Consider the following 19,823-nt stretch of genomic DNA (forward strand, 5'->3'; position numbering starts at 1 on the left):
TGACAATGTGATAACTCTTCTGTATTGTCAGATGTGGTCCATAACTTTAAAATGTACAGTAACCATGCAATTTCTCTTTCAAGTCAATTCAATTTAATTCATACATTCATTTGTATAATGCTTCTCACAATACATATAATTTCAAAGCAGCTTTACAGAAAATGCATGTTTCTATATTACAAAATCACAATAGGATTTTATGAGATATCAGAAAGTACATTTATAAGATTGCACAAATTATTTAGAAATATCATACATGCATTTAAAGCAATGATAAAATTATCTTTATTTTATTTTTTTTATAATCATCCATCTTTGATGTTCTGGAGTCCTTGCATGGGGTCTCCACAAGTCTTCATAAGAGGCTGGATCCAAGCTGGAGCATAATCTCTGGTTACCCTGTGAAATTTTAATTTGTAATAATAATAATAAAAAAAAGTATTCTATTTATTTTTTAAATAGATTCAAATTATGTTATTTGCAATAATTAAAGAATGATGTAGGCCTAATTATATTTTTACAGTCATTTTATGCTATAATTATTTGTTATTTACCTTTCAAAATAGTGTATTATTCTTTTCTGAAAATAGATAGGCCAACAAGATAACAGGGTCCCTAAAAAGTGTAAATAAGAGAAAAACCACATGGTCCCTAAACTGAGCTGATAATATACAAATAATTAAAGAATACTGTAGCCTAATTATACTTATGTGCCTGTATATTGTTAAAGTCCGTTTTCGCTGATCAGTGTTATTTGCATTTAAACATCGTTTATTAATATTTTATTCTGAAAATAAACACAAAAGTAACACAATCCCTTTAAAAAACGCGAAAAATAGAAAAACCGCACGGTCCCTAAGTTGAGCGTCAATAAGAAGCCAGCAAACGCGGAAGTTCGCGTCATTTAAGGTGGAACGGATAGAATATACATACAAATAAAACTACGAAAGGGGAAGAATTCCAAAGGATTTTCCCCATATATGTAATATGTAACAGTATTACATTATTCTTAATAGTTACAATTATTTAATAAAAAAGGTGGCTTTTTAAATAAATTGTTATAAGCGGGATCAGGGCAAGGTGTCCAACCATCAAAAAGTTTTGAAAACAACATTTGGCTAATTCCTTGAAATGTATTATTCATGCAGCTTATTTGTCACGCAACATTAATGTTTAAAATAACTAACGTAGACAAAATCTGATTTTAAATGACGTCTGGTTAATACATTTAGAAGGTAAAGAAAAAAAAATCAGTTTTAGAAAGATTATTGTAATATATAATTTATATAATTCTAAATATATATTGGGATGTACATTATCACTTTTGTGTACATAAAGTAGGCTATAAAAAAATAATATGTCAATCATCATTATAAGCATATAAAAGCAAATCAGATTATTTTAAGCGTATTGTTTAAACTGCCAGAAACGTTTTTTTTCTTCTCTCTTTCTCTGTAAGTTTAATAGAGAGATGCAAGTGTGGAAAAGTGCTTTTTATTTTAAATCGTACATGCTTGAATGGTCACATGAAAACAAACCCCTGACGTCATCATCACGCGTCTCATGTTATTAGACCGGATGTTTCATTTGTACCTCCAGTGATTGTAACCTTATTTACTAAAAAATACAGCAACGTACACGTTATCTGCAATCAGTATTGTGGTTTGGCATCTCATGATGTCTTTAATTTACGTAAGCTACAATGTAACACATTAGCAAACCTTTCATTCAATAAAACGGTTAGCCGAATGAAATCGCCACAGAGCTGTTAAACAACCAAAAACAACAAGGTAGGTAAAGTATAGGCTAAGTAGTTTTCTTTATCGTAATTTAAAAAACAAAACAAAACATAAAACGTACTTCTGTATCAGATTATTAGATTATCCTTGTATATATATTAATATATATTGTAAATATTTTATATATATATATATATATATATATATATATATATATATATATATATATATAATACAATTGTGTTGTCTTTTTTCTTCAGTGCACCATGGGTGCTGAACAGAGTGGAGATGCTGAACATAAACATTCAGACTTCAGTGCTTCAGGTAATCAACATTATATCAGCTGATTTTTATACATGGGAATGGCATCATTATCTGTAATTTGTCCGTTTTTATTATAGATATAAATCTGTCAAAAAGGAGATGCTTCTTATGTTGTGTATATTCTCTCAGCATTACCTGTCAGTAAGTTCTGTCTTGTTGTTTCAGTTGTACCCTCTCCAGCCAAGCAAAGAGCCAAAATGGATGACATAGTAGTTGTTACCCAAGGAACTCAGTCATTACGGAATATCCATAATGATCCAGATGTAATAAAGCTACAGGAAATTCCCACCTTTCAGCCTCTTCTAAAAGGTAAGCAGCAGTCCAAATGCCTACTAATCTGATGCTAACAACCATGCTGTTAGTTTAGGTGTTTTTTAGAAGCAAATAAATTGTTTAGAATAGGGCTGGGCTGACAATATTGATTAATCTATCTTAATTTTGATGAACGCATATCGATTTATAAATCCCAAGATCGTTTTTTTAGTCTATGCTCTTTTCAGTTGATGAATGATCAAAACTTTGTAGTGCACCTCCCATCTAATAAATCGCAATTAGCTTTGTTACTTTTCAGTCTTAGCTTCCAAATTCTTAAATTTTTTTCATGAAAATTCAAATAAATGGCGTTTTGACATTCTTTAATGTGGCATTACAGATCACTGTAGCTTCCTCAGTTCAACCAAACAGTTGAACAAAAAAATCTAAAGAGGAGCATTGTGATAAATGTATGCAATATATTACATATTCATTGTTATTTTTACTATAGTTAGTGATGTCTTCATTTTTAATAAATCTTTAATGAGCAATACAGTCACAATCATTTATATTTCAATAACGAAAAGGAGTGTGAAACCTATGGACGCTTGTTTCCGCCACAGAATAAAAATATAAATGTTTGTGGCTTTTTATTTCACAATTCTGACATTTTCTCTCAGTTGTGAGTTTATATTTCACAATTTTGTGAAAAATTTCTCAGAAAATTCAGAGAATTCTTTTTCTCAGAATTCAGAGAATTCTCCCGCAATTCTGTGAGATAAACATTGTCGGAATTGTGAAATAAAAAGTTGCAATTACCTTTACTCCGTGATGGAGATAAGCTTCCATAGGAACCTAATATCATTAAAAAGTTGAATTGCCTTATTTGCATTAAAATCTTAGTATACAACTCAAGTTATATAAGATTTTATGTACTGTAAGTGTTTATTATTTTGTCTAAAATTAACTAGCTGTTGCATTTGGACTCTGAAATACTCAAATGAATCGGAATCGAATCGATTCATGAAATCTGTATCAATTCAGCATTAGTTAATAATGTTATGAATCTCAGTTTGGGCCTAATATTGGTGTCATCGTCTTAGGTGTGCTCAGTGGGCAAACCTCCCCCAGCACTGTCTGTTTAGAAAAGCTGGATTCCGCACAGGTACTGCAGCTGTGCGTCCGATATCAGGATCATCTTCACCAGTGTGCGGAGGCTGTTGCCTTTGACCAGAATGCTTTGGTCAAGAGGATCAAAGAGGTATTCACCCATTATTTCTACAGAATTATTCTGTTTACAAGCTATCTGTCGCTTAACTTTTTTTTCTCTCAGATGGATCTGTCAGTGGAGGCGATATTCAGCATCATGCAGGAGAGGCAAAAGCGTTACGCCAAGTATGCCGAACAGATCCAAAAGGTCAATGAGATGTCGATGATTCTGAGACGCATCCAGATGGGCATCGACCAGACTATCCCACTGATGGAGCGTCTCAACAACCTGTTGCCCGAGAGCGAGCGCCTGGAAGCCTTCAGCATGAAGCCTGATGGAGACATTAAATAGATTCTGGCATCAGTTAGAAAAAAATAGAGTTCATAGTGGGTTCATACTGATTAACTTGTGCTTTATAGACCCACCTCTGGTCGCTACCTATGGAACTTCGCACTTTGCCTGGATATGGTATTTTCTGGCCTAAAACAAGTTACATGGTACAACATTTAAAACTGTAATACTGCAATGGTAAATATGTGTATATATTAATAGGCTTAATTGTGAGCTTTCAAAGGGCACGAGAAGATAACATTCTGCCTTTGTAATATAAAATGTTATTTAATGAGAAGTCATGCATATGCTCTTGAGAGGCTGTCCATAGACTCATGTCATTAAAGTTGTTGGCATTAAATTGTTTATACACTCTGTTTACTCAAGAGATTTATTCAAAATTATACATTTGGAGGACAGATAAAAAACTTTTATAACATTATGTGATGTTAGGATCGTAAATATGCCTGCGAATGTGAATTCTTCTCAGTTATGCAGGTTAAATGTTTAGTTCAACTGGATATATTTATCTTGAGTTAAAAACTGAAATGATGGAGCGTGAAGTCAAAACAAAAACATTGTTTCAAAATGTCAGTTTCAAATGACAACGTAGAAATCCTCGTGCGAAAGTACGATGGTTACCGACTAGAGTCAGTGAGTCTCAAAATGGCGCCCCCATGAGACGACCCGCTCCATGTAGATGAAAGCGTATTATTTAAATCTTTCTTCGTTTATTTGTGTAAACTGGTTTTAAAAAAAATATATATTAAAAAGTCGCAATTACCTTTTTTTTGCTCCGAGGCAGAAACGGGCTTTCATTCACTTTAAACCTGCTCAATCTAAAAACAAGAATCGTTTACTCTCCGTTCCAATAGATGGCGACAAAGATCAACTTAACAACTCTACAGAATGAGAGGAAATCTGAACAAAATAGCTGATCTGATTATGTGTTGATCTCACCAGACCATATTCAGTCTGTAAAGCAACACACTCCTTATAAAAGCTGATTAACAGCGGTGATAATGCGGCGTCTGGGTTCCGTGCAACAGAAAATCCCATGTGTTTTCCTGACGGAAGTGAGAAACGAACCATCCAGAAAACGCGACTGTCAGGTGGGTGAGCTGGTCAAATCAGCTGTATTTTTGTTACAGTACATGTTGTCTTATGACCAAAACCCTATAAACATTGTAAATGCATTATAATATGGCGCATGCTTACTGCCAGCGTCATCATTTTTATCATACATGTTTTAAATATTATTTTAGTCGGTGCACTGAAGGGAGAAACTGCACCCAAAACTAGATATGCATGTCAACGGGCTGATCTAAAAGTGCTATACAATCACATAAAACGTAACATGTCACATGCATTGTATATGGTAGATTGAATTGATTATCAGATTGTACATGCTCTCGTTCTCTTATTCTCGTACAGCAGTTCCAGGTGGTGGCCACTGAGAAAGTGAACCCTACTGCTCTTGCCTCAGGCATCCACTGTGCTGAAGCAACTGAGAAGATTGATGGGACATGCTGCTATGTCACCACATACAAAGGTAGAATCTGGCTCATAAACGAGTCATAACCTGTGGCGTCATTTATTTAGTCAAAAATACAGTAAAACCAGTAATACAAAGTATTATTATATATATATATATATATATATATATATATATATATATATATATATATATATATATATATATATATATATATTAAAATGTAATTCCTGTGATAGCAAAGCTTAATCTTAACTTCTTTCAGAAATCATTTCAATATGCTGGTTTTTGTGCTCAGGAAACTTTTTTTATCATTATCAATGTTGAAGAACAGTAAGAACAGCTGCTTAATGTTTTTGTGGAAACAGTGATACATTGTTCCCCCAGGGATTCTTTATTGAATAGAAAGTTCAAAAGAACAACAGAAACTTTTTGTAACATTAATAATGCCTTTGCTGTCACTTTCGACTAATTTAATTTGTCCTTGCTGAATAAAAGTAATAATTTCTTTTTTTATTTATTAAGGGGAACCTTATCTCTGGGCTCGCTTGGATCGGAAACCCACCAAGCAGGCGGATAAGAGATTCAAAAAGTATCAGTATTCACAGAAGACCTGTAAAGGTATTTTGGTCTAAATAATTATTATTATTTTTTTAACTTGTATAAATATTAGAATGAACACAATAGTGTTATTTTCACTCACTGGCTAACAAGAAACGGTCTCAAAGCAGTGAATGAGAATGAAAAGAGCTAAACATCAGATACTTTTGATTCTCTGTTAAATAACAGGATTTGTGTGGAACATGGATGAAGATTTCCGAGAAGTGCCAGAATCCTGGATCGCTGCTCACAGAGTCAAGCATGAGAATGGCCATCCAGTGCCTGACGAACATGGACACATTCCCGGTGGGTTGGTGTCTCTGAAACACTCTCTTGTACCTCATCTTCTTATTGCAGTGTTATACTGTTCTTGAAAATAAAGACAGCTGATGGCATAGTACTTATATCTCTTTGCTATGAAGGTTGGGTTCCGGTGGATCAAACCAACAAGCAGTATTGCTGGCACGCCTCTGTGGTCAACTATGATGTTGGTGTTGCCCTTGTCCTGAAGACACATGTGGATGATGAAGGATTGCTTCAAATTGCCAGCGTACCTCTGGCTGACCTCATGGAGCAAACCCTTGAACTTATCGGGACCAATGTTAACGGAAATCCATATGGCAAGTATAATGTTTAAAAGTCTCTTTATGTTTACCAAGGCTACATTTATTTGATCAAAAATAAAACATTAATTGTAAATAGTATTTAAATGTATTATAAATGTTTTCTATTGTAATATATTTTAAAATGTATTTTATTCCTGTGATGTCTAATCTGAATTTTCAGCAGCATTACTCCAGTCTTCAGTGTCACATGATCCTTCAGAAATCAATCAAATATGCTGATTTGCTGCTCAAGAAACACTTCTTATTGAAAACAGTTCTACTGCTTAATATTTTTGTGGAAACTGTAATACACTTTCTTTCAGGAGTATTTGAAATAGAAATACTGTATCAGTTTTGTCAATTTTGATAAATAAAAGTAATCATATCTTTCAAAAACCCTTTGAATGGTAGTGTAAGTGTTTTAGGTAGTAAGAAGCCAACTGGAATTCTGTTGGTTTTGGAAGCAAATGACTGTGGGATTTTGTAGGTTTGGGAAGTAAGAAGCATCCAGTCCATGTTCTGGTGCCTCACGGGGTCCTGCGCATCCGGAACGCTCCTCCAGTGGAATTCCAGCAGCTGTTTTCCTGGTTTCAGGAATGCCAAGAGGGGCGAGTGGAGGGAATTGTTTGGCACTGTGATGACGGGACGCTGATTAAGGTATACAAAGGGTTTATAAGGCTACATCTACATTAATCCAGATATATTTAAAAAAAGCGTTTTGGCTTCAAATGCGAGTACATTTTCAGCATGAAGCCAAGGAACGCAAAGGAACATATATGCGTCATTGTTTTCATTGTCCACACTACAAATTTATCCACTTGGGAAAGCGTTTTCAAAAAACTCAGTTTTCGCAGAACAAAAACGCTATCTCATGGTACGTTTACACGACAACGATATGCTTAAAATGGAGAAGTTTTTCCTTTGAGTTTTCCGCGTACAGACGACAACATTGTCAAAACGATCCCCATCGACACGGATCTGCGAAAACGACTAAAAAGCCTGTATTCTGCTGCCAGAATATGAAAAACTGGCGATGAAAAACTATAGACTGAACACATAATCCGCATGTGCACGACGTCATTGTTTTCAGAGATTCACGTTTTTTTTGTTGTTTACACGGAGACCGTTTCCAAAAACTTGCACTTTGAAACCCGTTTTCAAAAGTTTGTGTTTTTAGGCACCCAAAAACACCATTATCGTGTAAACTTGCGGCCAAAACGCATAAAGTTTTACGTTTTTAGTTGAAAACCGTGCCGTGTAAACATCCCCTCAGTGTGGATGGAAGGCCAAAAAGAAAAAGATGAGTCTTCAAACGAAAACATATTAGTGTGGATAAGGCCTAAGTAAACATCATTCTGCTGCTGTTGCCATTATCCACATTTTCTTCTGATCAAGTCATATTAAATCTTATCTTCAGATACACCGCCATCATCTCGGTCTGAAATGGCCTCTTGGTGACACCTTCCTGAACACCAGACCAGTGGTCGTCCACGTTGATGAAACAACATGTGATCCAGATGCTTCTGAGAAGGACTTATTCAAATCATTCTCCAACATAAATGGACAACCCTTCAGCTGCATACAGGACATTCAGTTTGAACCCTGATCCCATAAAATAACTACCAAACATTCCTACTACATCTGGTTTTAACCAGAGTGAAGACTGGTTTCCTAATACTCAATATTAGCCAAAACTGCCTGTTCCGAATTCCCACTGACACCTTGCTCATATTTGCACTTGGGTGTGCGATGTATGCGAATGCTGTGATTGCTTTATATTTTGCACTTTTTCATTTCTTTTAGAGAATGGTAGTTTTTTTCTTTTTTAGTTTGTTTAAATAGGTTTAAGAGGACGTCGAGGAATATGTATATAAATAAATGAAGCAAACTGATGTTTATTACATCTAAGGGGTCTCAGAAATGAGGCAGTGATTGATAATTATACATGCAAAAAGAAAAAAACTTTGTTTCAGTTCTTACTAGTAAGGCCACAAATCACAAATATTGTAAAACCTAACTTTGTATGAAAATGTCTTAATATTTGACAAAAAATAAATAAATATGCACCTACGTCTACTTATAAAACATTTCAACTTAATTGTACTTGAATATAAAGTGAAGTAACATTGTTACATGTACATATTTGACTCTAAATAAGCAGTAGCAATAAAATCTGATGACCTGAAAAATGATCTGATGTCTGTTAGCTGATAGACACGTCTACAGGAATCGCCACACCAAACTGATCCGACAGCTTCTTCAGCTGTTCCTCTAGGATGATGTTTTTCTTCAACTCCTCATTGTAATTAAATTTAAGATCCTCAAGTTCCTCGAAAAATGTCGGGTCAAAGCTTTTCAGCTCTTGGGTCAGTTTCCTCACTTCATCCTAAAATGAAAGCATTTAGAATGCGACTTGGTTTAAAAACAGCAGATTATTTAGAGATTGTTTTTTTAGGAATACCTGTAATTTCTTCTTTTCAGTATTTGCGGCCTTAATTTGTTCCTGGAGCTCATTGAATCCTACAAAACGGGAGCCGGGCTGATGATATATGCATTGTCGTCTTGTACAATAAGAAATCAATGGTGATCTTACCTGGTCCTGCTTTGCTGGTCCCAAGCTGCTCATCGTACCTTTGGATCTGGCGAAGAAGTTGAGCTTTCTCTCTCTCAAGTTGTTTATTGGCCAATCTAAATGGAACATTTGGCAATGAATGAGTTTTGAGTTGTTTTATGTACTTTGAAGTCATGGATATTCTGCCTGTTGAGTGCTTCACCTCACTGACTGAAACTCTCGGGCAAGCCCTTTGTCAGTGGTCGATTCCACTGGGATATTTTTAAGAAGTTCCACCTGTTGATACACATTGGGTTATTAGTTCTCTGGGAAAAAGGCAATGTGCCCATGTCAAAGCTGGAATACACTACACGGCTTTTAAAAACAGATAAAACACTCAATAATCCATTTGACGACTTCCAGACACCCTACCAGACTTTCAAGTCGTTCCGAACACACACACACACAAAAACCACATTAACACACCTTCAAAGCCTCCTTTTGCCCTCAAATCATATTTCAGCTTGTATTACACAGTGTTTTATTATACAGATGGGTGTCTCACTTGTTCCTGCAGCTGGTTGACAGTGATTTGTGTGGCATGCTGTTTCTCAGTAGCCTCTTTTAGCTGCACCTTCAGTTCTGATATGCTAGAGCTTTTCTTAGCGATTTCACTCTCAAGACCTTTCATCTTCTTTTCAAATAACCTGTGAAGGGAAAACTGAATAATGACCTTACATGAATACGAAATTGATATAGTACTACTCAAGTAAATGTACTACCTAGTCACAACTGATGATTTCCAGGTTTTGCCATCTCCCCCCTCTAAAGATGACCCCTTTGACTGTGCTAATAACAGACTCTGATTGGTCTCCTCGAGCTCCACCTTTAGTTTCTCATTGGTTACTTCAAGTCTGGCCTTTGCGACCCTCAGCTTTTCTACAGCTTCTGCTTCCTGCAATTTATCAAAAAATCGTGTATCTTAGACATGTATTAAGGGCACATACATGAAAGTTTTACTGACATGAAGGTAATGGAAATTACTTAAAAAAAAAAAAAAAACCTTTTTAATATCTTTACGCAAACGTTCGTTTTCCATCATGATTTTCTCAATGCCCTTGGTTTTTGACTCAAGTCTTGCGTTTAGCTGTTCTTCTTGTTTTCCTTTCAGCTTTTCATATTCTGACTGTAACAAAAGTAAAAATATTGGGGTACACATTATTACAGAATGTAGAAAAGAATGATTTACTTAACTATCACAATCTTGTATTGTTTCCACAAATTAAACAGTTGAAGCAAAAATTTTCATCGTTTCGCATCATAAGACCTCAAAGTATCATCAGCAGGCACGGGTATTAATTTGGTTTTGGCTGTATGTTTTTTTCTTAATCCAAAAGTGACGGTAGCCATTGATCAACCACCAAGAACCAAGGTTTCAGCTAAAAGTCTTCTTTACATTTCAACTGAAGAAAAAATGAATAAATTAACAGCAAATTTTCATGTTTGGGTGAACTATCCCTTTAAGCAGCACAACTGTTTTCAACTTTGATAATAGGAATAAATTACAATTATTAAAATATAAAAGTTATTTTAAATTAGAATTTTTTTTTTTACTGTATTTTTAATTCAGTCTTGGTGAGCATGAGAGACGACTTTCAAAACCATTAAAAAAATCTTACAAACTTGGTAGTGTGTCATTGAACATGTACACAAAATGTACCTTAAGTTTCACATGGTCCTGTTCCAGTTTGGCAAGCTGCTCCCGCACATTGGCCTCTGATGTCTTCTTCAAGCTCTCATTCTCTCTCTGAACTTTCTCCACTACCTTCTTCATCAGTGCGATAGTCTTTTCCAGCTCAGGTACGGTTTTCCCGCTGCGGCCAGACTGTATGAGAGGACCAAAAAATATGAATAAAGGAGATGAGAGGATCAGTGTTTTAAGAGCTCAGACATGTTGCTACCAACCCCACGAATATGGCTGAGTCTCTTCTCCACTTCAGCTTTCTCCTTCTTCAAAACACTGCACATCTCTTTGAGGTCAGACACCTGATCCTTTCATTACAAGGAGAGGAATGTAAGTACAACATATTGAATAATAATTCAGGTTAAATTATGTTATGCAGTTGGTAGGTTGTTTAAATGTTTTTTTTTTTAATTTAGATTTTACTGTACTTTTAATCGAGGCAGGTCCTTGTTAGCTTGCTCCAGTTGGAAACGAAGTTCCAGGTTCTCAGTGGACAACTTGAGGTTCTCTTTTTGAAACTCGTGTTCTCTTTGAGATGGGGTACCAGAACCACGGCCAGACGTCTACAGAAACAACCAATAGATGTTAAAGCCATAGAAAACACATAGCTAAATAACACACAGACAACAAAAACATTTTTCAATGCAAGATGGAGAGGGTGCAATACAAAGACAAAGTTGCTATGGGACAAGAGCAGACACTCCGGGTCTGGAAATGCAAAGTCACAAGCGCAAAGCCAACACTGCTATAGGGCGGACAACTGGAAGCTTTGTGCTAGCACTTCAGTGGGAACTCCTATGCGTCAAGTACCTTTCGAGCTTTCACTTTGCTTTTCATTGTCTGCTCTTTGTCATGAAAGACGGTGAAGTCTGATTCTACAGGTCGAAGAATATCCAAGACATCAAGTTTACTTCCAACAACATCAGCGTTCAGTGCCTTAGTGGAGGAACCTTTAACATCCTCACTTAAAATAGGGTCCACATCTTCCACAGGTATGAAGGACATGGTCTCCTCCATTGTTGGTTCTTCAGGCACCAGTTTGGCATCAAATGTGGTTGAACTGCTGAGCAGCGTTTCTTCTTCCTCAACCTCTTTAGACCCTGCAGAAGTTTTCAAATGAATTGGATCACCTTCAGATTTTAAAGACTCTGTGATCTCTATATGTTGTTCTTCAGGATCTTGTTCCTGATCTCTATCTTGTGGATCATCCTCCAGTTGTACCTTTGAAGTCTCTGGCTCTGTGTGAGTCCAACTGTTGTCCATATTTCCATTATCAGTTGGTTTATCTTCCAGCTGATCTTCTTCCAAAGCCTTTTCTTGATGTGTCAGCCCTGACTTTATCTCTTCTGTCTCTCTGTTAGTCTTCAGTTCTTCCTGTGCATGTTCCGAAACTACTATATCTTGTCCTCCTTGAGCCTCATCTGATTCGTTTTTTTCTTTCTCAACAGATTCCTCTTTTTCGATTTCATTCACATCTTCTGGTTCCGAATCAACAACACAATTTTCCTTGTTCTGTTCCTCATCTCGACTCACTTCTGCTGCACTTGTGAAGAAAGTTTGAGTTGCTACTTCCTTATCAATTTCAGTTGATCCAGGGATTGTGTCATTTAATAATGGAGACTGAGTTTGCTCAGCTTTGCTGATATCAAAAGTCATAGAACGAACTTTTGATGAAGAACTGAGCTGAGATGGTGATGCCAGATGTTTGTCCTTCATTATCATTGATGTAATAGAGGTATGGAGAAGGAAACAGGTTTGAGAGGAAGCATGAGAGTGATATTAGTGGAGTGAAATTCATGAAAAAAAGTTCAAAGACAGCAAGATGGAAAGTGTTGCACCTACAGATGGTCTGGATGGAGACTCTTTGGATTGTTGACTTTCCAGGGAGTGAATCCTCTCCTCAAGATATCGGTTCCTGATGGTAATATCCTCCATTGCAGCATCACGGGGTAAAGCCTGCTGCTGCCTTCATAACCAACCACACATATTAAACATTCATCAAGACAACATACAAAATAATTGCACATACTGCTTTGATACAAAGGGGCGCGATTTGGAACACACTTTATGGCTTTGATTTGCTGCTCCAGTTCTGCGTTTCTTTTATGTAGTTCCCCAATCTCTCTGTCAGCTTCAAGGGTCCGTGCACCAACGACCTGATCTGCGGTCACTCCTCTGCCCTTTAGTTTCCTCTGCAGACCCAGCTTCTCCTGCTCCAACCTTCATAGACATCAGCCAACATAAACATGTGGAAATCTTCAACTTTGGTTCTTGCTTTTAATAAATGGTAAAGTTAAGTTTACATCTATCGCATAAATGTAGGTCATATTTATTTATTCCATCCATTACGTGGATGTATTACTGTCATGGCACAGACCTGCTGTAAAGTTCCTTAATCGTTGATAATTGTTTAGACAGAGAATCCACTTCTTTGTCCTTCTCCTTGAGAACGTTCCGCACTTTCTCCACCCTGGCCTGCCACTTTTTACCTTCCTCCCACCTCACAATTTCATCTTTAGAAGACTGCAAATATAGAAATAATTTACAAGATGCATATATGATTAATATGTCAAAAAATCACCAAGGATTACATATGTTAATCTAAATATAATTTATTTTTTCAAATATAACCAGTTTTCGTCAGAAAGCTAGACTGTGACCACAAAATATTAAATTAAATGTGGGTATGAAAGAATAAGAGCTCAAACAAACATCTAACATCAAATAAAATACAGTAGTCAACATCTGAAGTAAAAAAAAAGTTAAAAGTTGTCCTAAGACAAGAACGGGTGTTGTTCACTTTGATGAAAGGTTTTGATCCACTTCAAATGTTGACTACTGTATTTACCATTGAAAGATATAAAGGTTTCTTTAGGATTCTTCCACACATTTTTCTGCAGGTAATTACTCTTCAACTGCCTAACTGTATTTTTTCCCTACAGTAAATGCAGTTCTAGTTCACCTTGTCCTCCTTCAGTACACTCCTCTTGTCTGCAGGGTCTGAGATATACTTCCTGTCCAGCTCCTGCTCTAACTTACGGATCTTCTTCTGAAGAGCCTCTACTGTGGGTCCATCACTCTCAGCCTGAGCCTGCACACACACACACGCACACACACATCATCAGCTCTGATATACAGTCGTGGAAAAAGTCACCTTTATTTATTATTTTAGACTCTCATTTTATTCTTACTCTGACAATTGTATTTTCTTTCTCTCCTTTCATTTTTATGTAAGACTTTCAAATGTTTTTGACATAAGGCTGCATTTATTTGATAAAAAAAAAAACGGTAAAACAGTAATACTGTGAAATATTATTATAATTTAAAATAACAGTTTTCTAATTTAATGCATTTCAAAATGTAATTTATTCCTGTGATGGCAAAGCTGAATTTTCAGGATCATTACTCCAGTCTTCAGTGTCATGATCCTTCAGAAATCATTCTAATATGCTGATTTGGTGCTCAAGAAACATTTCTTATAATTATCGATGTTGAACACAGTTGTGATGCTTAATATTTTCGAAGAGACTGTTGACAGTAGCCGTTGACTTCCATAGTATTTTGTATAGTTCCATAGTATCAACTGTCTGGTTATCAACATTCTTTAAAATATCTTCTTTTGTGTTCAACAGAAGAAAGAAACTCAAACAGATTTGGAACAACATAACGGCAAGAAAATGATGACAGAATTTTCTTTTTTAGTGAACTATCCCTTTAAGCACTTTGTAAACAGTTGAAATGTACTATATAAATAAAATTTTACTTTATTTATTTTAAAAAGTTGAGAGGACTATGATTATACATACAAATAAAGCCCCTGTTATTTTTCTTCCCAAGGACCACAAACTCTGATAGGATTAAAAGCGAGGAGCAACACAATGGTGTCTAGACGTATTCACTGCCGTCAAAGAAGTGCTCTGTTCAACCAGACATTGAGCAGAAGCTCTTCATTTGCAGAGAAAAGAGGGCCAATGACTCACTGTCCAAGTGCTTTGAGCTGCTGGTAGGATTACTCAAGATCAGAGAGACAGGAATTTTGTGACCGCAAACATTTATGGTACAAGTGAACAAGGGTAAAGAACCTTTCTGGATTAGAAAAACACACAGTCTGACCTGTAGGCCGCTGCTGAGCCTCTGGACCTTCTTCTTCAGCTCATTCAGCTGATCTTCCAGAGCCTCTTTCTCACTTTGCAGCTTGTTATGTGATTTTTGGCTCCTCTGAAGATCCGTGTTCAAGTTCTCCAGCTCCTCTTTCAGCGAGTTTTCTCTGGCTTTTGCCACTCGTACACCATCCTTAGCCAGCTGGAGCTCCTCATTAAGGTCCCTCACACATGCCTGATGAGGAACACGGGGATAAATAATTGCTTGGTTAGGGTTGGGGTACAATTCAGTATCTTAAAATTTTAAGGGTGTCTTAAAAACCAGAAAGTTGAAAGTTTGTTGGTTGCTCCCATCAAGTAACTGTCCTATGGCATATTTTTTAAACTTGATTGACAAATGATAATAAGGAAGCCCATTTCCGCCACAGTTTAGTAAAATAAGAAACTTTCTCATAATAATGACTTAACAGCTGGAACACACACACAATGGAAAAGAAATGAATGGAAAAGAAATTAAAAAGCAACGCAGTGGAATGAAAAAACACTTTCTGTGAACGGACCCTTATGCAAAAACAAAACCGCTTGAAAATATGTTTGTACACAGATTTCCAGATGAAGCGTTCTTTAACAGACTTGGATATGCTGTCTTATCATTCCTCTATCTATTTGAAATCCATGGATCACCCTTCTGTGTTGCTGCTTGTTGTTCATATACAAAAAATACAAATACATGTAACAAATGAGTAAAAGGCAATCTAGTATGGAAGCCCATCTCATATACTGATAATTTATCATTAATGTTATTCAATGATATTATAGATTACACTGACTTTAACTGTTTTGCAGAGTGTGCCATGTTTGCTGTGTTGCATTTACACGGCTTTGACCAGCGGATGTCGCTACTAGCGTTATTTTGAGATGTCAAGTCATTATTACGAGAAAGTTTCTCATTATCATGAGATGTTAAGTCATAATTACGATAATGTTTCTCATTATTATAAGATGTTAAGTCCTAATTATGAGAAAATTTCTCATTGCAAGAAACTTTCTCATTATTATGACATACTAAGTCATTATTATTAAAAACTTTCTCAATATAATGAGATACTAAGTCATAATTATGAGAAAGTTTCAGAATTATATTTTTTAACTCAACTGTGGCGAAAACATGCTTCCATATGATTAACAGAAGCAACTGGCCAATGCTTTTTGAGCATTGCAAAACAATTTTTTTTTACCTTGCAATTTGGTGAGCTTCAACAAAATGACATGCATTTGTGCCATTTAAAGTATTTTTGATTTTGATTGGATGCATGACCCTTCTCATCAAAAGCTGGTTCAGGAATAGGGTAGGAATTTAGGCTTCTTCCTTATTTTTACCCTTAGCTCCTTGGTCTGCTTGTCAACGATCTGTTGAACATTGAGGGTCTCTTCCTTCTGAGCAGCATTGGCGATGATCTGCTGTTCTGCTTGAGATGTCAACTCTCCACGAAGTTCCAAGAGAGCTTTACTGAGAGCCTGCAGATGAGGAACCAAATTCTGATCTTAGTCACTTTCAAAAATCACAGCGGAAAACCCTATCCAGAAGAATTAAGGTGATATCACATTAGCAAAACTTTGGCACAGTTTCGTGGGCACCTTAGACATTCCCAATAGCGTGGATTTCAATTAAAATGACTGTATTTCACCCATGAAAATTCACCAATCAATGGTAAATCTGACTGCACATTTACACTAGTTGTCCACTGTGAGGTACCTTCAGCTGTTTCTCCTTGAGTGCCAGCTGTGTCTTCAACCGCTCCACAAGGTTCTTCATGGTGTTGGATGGTGACCTGACATTGGCCTCTTTCTGGGCCTCAAGTTCCGTACGAAGGTAATGCAGCTCTTTCTCCATCTGAACAAGCTGAGCTCTCAGCTCTTCTGCCTCCTGGGACAGACCCTTCATTTGGGCAGCATGTCTCTCCTCCAGTCTTGGAAATGAAACACCATTAAAAGTGGCATGAGGAATAAATATCTTGATATTGATCAATATCGAAAAATTGGGATTGCTATCATACACCTAGCACAATGTGGCCACAGGCGTGACAGGCAAGTGTTTTTCGCTAGATTTTCAGCCTGACGCAGTAACCTTTTTCATGTCCTGCGCCACGTTGTTTAAATAGCAAATGCATTTGCGCCTATTTGTGCACCCATGGGTGTGCTGGTCTGAAAACAAGGTGTGTTCGGGCACATTGTTGGTGCGTTGCTATTTTGAGGCAACTGAAATAGACTGCGCCATTGACCAACAAAAACCTTGTCTAAAGTCAATGGCGCAGTATTTCTTTTTGTTATTTAAAGGGCGCATTAGTAATATGCGCCTATAGGCGGGTCCACAACGCGGGTCCACTCTGATTATTACACACACAGGGATGCGCCATAAATAGCTATCCCCAATGGTGCAAACGCAACTGGCTTTTAAAGGGAATGGGAGATGACACTCTGACTGGTTTATTGCACGGTACGCCCAAAACACACCCATTACTCATTAACCCTCTAATGGTCTTTATTTATGTCTACACTCTGGGTTTTGGGGTCTCTAGAGACCCCAGAAAATAACATTTAATTTTGTAACAAGATAATACTTTTTTTTTTTTTTTACAAATGTAATTTTATTCTGTTTGTTAATGTTTTAACTCAACATTTGTGCAGTTTTTGGAGAATTTATGATATTTTTTAAATTTCTATAAAAAAAATTAATAAATAAATATTTAAATAGCCTTTTTACAAAAAAACAGCATTTGATGTAAAATTCACTTTATAAAAGACCCAGATTTCTAACTTTCATTCATGGGGATAACATGGATGATTTTAAATGGTTTAATGTAACATTTTTGCCCATTTTTTGGAAAATGCAGTTTTAAAATAAAAAATAATAATTTTAACCACTAGATGGCTATAGAGCTCCAGTATATGCTATTTGCTATTAGACTACCTGAAAGATATCTTTTCACAAGTTGGATTCAGTTGGATTCATATCTAAATATTATAAAATCACAATTATAACAAAAATAAAATATTTTTGTCAAAGTTTAGCATTTTTTTGTACCAAAAAACCCCCCAGTTTTTCAATAATGTTACATTATGATTAGAATCAAACCTTAACAAAATGTTACAAAGAGAAATGTTGGAGTCTTAAGATTTTATCATTTATTTCAATCATTTATTTTTAATCTAATTCTAGATTCTAGACACACACAATTGCGTGTGTGTGTGTGTGTGTGTGTGTGTGTCTGAGAGATAAAGAGAGAGAGAGTGTGTGAGTACACATTGTCGATGTGCCAGTGTCACCACACCACTTTATATTTGAAGTGGTTTAGCATTTTGGATGATTTTATTTGACAAATTATAGCCTTACAAATGTTCCTGTGTGTGTATGTGTGTGTATGTGTGTGTGTGTATGTGTGTGTGTGTGTGTGTGTGTGTGTGTGTGTGTGTGTTTACATTTTCAATGTGTCAGTGTCACCAATTTATTTTTGTCGTGGTACTGCATTTTGGATGATTTTATTTGACAAATTATAGCCTTACAAATGTTCCTGTGTGTGTATGTGTGTGTGTGTATGTGTGTGTGTGTGTGTGTGTGTGTGTGTGTGTGTGTGTGTGTGTGTTTACATTTTCAATGTGTCAGTGTCACCAATTTATTTTTGTGGTGGTACTGCATTTTGGATGATTTTATTTGACAAATTATAGCCTTACAAATGTTCCTGTGTGTGTGTGTGTGTGTGTGTGTGTGTGTGTGTGTGTGTGTGTGTGTGTGAGAGAGAGAGTGTGCGAGTACACATTGTCGGTGTCAGTGTCACCACTTTATATTTGTGTTGGTTCTGCATTTTGGATGATTTTATTTGACAAATTATAGCCTTACAAATGTGTGTGTGTGTGTGTGTGTGTGTGTGTGTGTGTGTGTGTGTGTGTGTGTGTGTGTGTGTGAGTACACATTGTCGATGTCAGTGTGACCACTTTATATTTGTGTTGGTTCTGCATTTTGGATGATTTTGTTTGACAAATTATAGCCTTACAAATGTGTGTGTGTGTGTGTGTGTGTGTGTGTGTGTGTGTGTGTGTGTGTGTGTGTGTGTGCATGTGTACATTTTCAATGTGTCAGTGTCACCAATTTATTTTTGTGGTGGTATTGCATTTTGGATGATTTTATTTTACAAATGATAAGAGAACAGTTTTTATAGTCTCAAAAATGTATTCCTCTATATGTGTGTGTGTGTGTGTGTGTGTGTGTGTGTGTGTGTATACACGTGTTGTGAGCAATATAATTTAGCATTGTGGATGTTTTTTGCATTGGTGGAAGTGTGCCACTTTATTTGTGCCATTTCTGTCGATGTGTTCTGCGTTGTTTCTGATTTTGATGATGAATTTTGTCTATTTTGACCACGAGTGTCACAATTTTTGTCACGCTAACATAAAAACAGATATCATTCCACTTTATTTTTTTTTTTTGTAGATCTAGAAAGTGTTGAGAGCCGTAGAAGGTTTCATACCATTTGGACAAAGTGAACATTTTTTTTAATTTGAGCAAAAGTAATTTGGGGTCCCAAAAGACCCCATAAACCATCAGAGGGTTAAAGGGGTCATCGGATGCCCATTTTCCACAAGTTTGTATGATTCTTTAGGGTCTTCATGTAAAGTTTGTAACATACTTTAGTTAAAATTCCTCAATGCTTGTGTAAAACAACACTCTTTTTACCTCCTCAAAATCAGCTCTGTTCACAGCGACCCGTTTCGGTGCATGTCTCTTTAAATGATAATGAGCACCTGCTCACCCCACCCTTCTCTTCCATGGGTGTGTGTGACCATGCGCTTAGATCGTTAAAATGGAGCCACTTGT

At 36.3% G+C, this 19,823-nt stretch overlaps 3 protein-coding genes across 4 annotated transcripts in view; 2 read left to right on the forward strand and 1 right to left on the reverse strand.

Annotated features, from left to right (window-relative positions):
- Nucleotides 1-1,539: 1,539 nt before the first annotated feature.
- borcs5 (BLOC-1 related complex subunit 5) lies at nt 1,540-4,676 on the forward strand. Its single transcript, XM_081355647.1, has 5 exons — nt 1,540-1,790; nt 2,000-2,063; nt 2,229-2,372; nt 3,419-3,576; nt 3,649-4,676. The coding sequence occupies exons 2-5, from the start codon at nt 2,006-2,008 to the stop codon at nt 3,874-3,876; spliced, it is 588 nt and encodes a 195-aa protein (XP_081211773.1). The 5' UTR covers nt 1,540-1,790; nt 2,000-2,005; the 3' UTR covers nt 3,877-4,676.
- Nucleotides 4,677-4,729: 53 nt separating this feature from the next.
- rlig1 (RNA 5'-phosphate and 3'-OH ligase 1) lies at nt 4,730-8,739 on the forward strand. Of its 2 annotated transcripts, none has more exons than XM_081355650.1 (7): nt 4,730-4,967; nt 5,290-5,407; nt 5,876-5,971; nt 6,140-6,256; nt 6,373-6,570; nt 7,043-7,212; nt 7,973-8,739. In XM_081355650.1, exons 1-7 carry the CDS (start codon nt 4,878-4,880, stop codon nt 8,159-8,161), a joined length of 978 nt encoding a protein of 325 aa, XP_081211776.1. In that variant the 5' UTR covers nt 4,730-4,877; the 3' UTR covers nt 8,162-8,739. The 2 variants fall into 2 exon arrangements, with proteins under 2 accessions (XP_081211776.1, XP_081211777.1); XM_081355651.1 differs by having other exon boundaries at nt 4,777-4,967; nt 5,293-5,407.
- Nucleotides 8,435-19,823, reverse strand: part of cep290 (centrosomal protein 290) — a 35,041-nt gene continuing 23,652 nt past the window's right edge. The window contains exons 36-52 of the mRNA XM_081355842.1: nt 16,707-16,920; nt 16,331-16,468; nt 14,964-15,185; nt 13,813-13,941; nt 13,228-13,373; nt 12,915-13,070; nt 12,693-12,816; nt 11,279-11,413; nt 11,072-11,158; nt 10,827-10,991; nt 10,170-10,292; nt 9,889-10,061; nt 9,672-9,813; nt 9,330-9,403; nt 9,149-9,243; nt 9,017-9,075; nt 8,435-8,941 (exon numbers count right to left, since the gene is read on the reverse strand). Coding sequence (XP_081211968.1) covers nt 8,759-8,941; nt 9,017-9,075; nt 9,149-9,243; nt 9,330-9,403; nt 9,672-9,813; nt 9,889-10,061; nt 10,170-10,292; nt 10,827-10,991; nt 11,072-11,158; nt 11,279-11,413; nt 12,693-12,816; nt 12,915-13,070; nt 13,228-13,373; nt 13,813-13,941; nt 14,964-15,185; nt 16,331-16,468; nt 16,707-16,920 — 2,365 coding nt within the window. The 3' untranslated portion in view covers nt 8,435-8,758. The remainder of the gene's footprint in view (nt 8,942-9,016; nt 9,076-9,148; nt 9,244-9,329; nt 9,404-9,671; nt 9,814-9,888; nt 10,062-10,169; nt 10,293-10,826; nt 10,992-11,071; nt 11,159-11,278; nt 11,414-12,692; nt 12,817-12,914; nt 13,071-13,227; nt 13,374-13,812; nt 13,942-14,963; nt 15,186-16,330; nt 16,469-16,706; nt 16,921-19,823) is intronic.

Source organism: Scardinius erythrophthalmus, assembly GCF_964197995.2.
Source record: "Scardinius erythrophthalmus genome assembly, chromosome: 24".
In the NCBI taxonomy this organism is placed as follows: Eukaryota; Metazoa; Chordata; class Actinopteri; order Cypriniformes; family Leuciscidae; genus Scardinius; species Scardinius erythrophthalmus.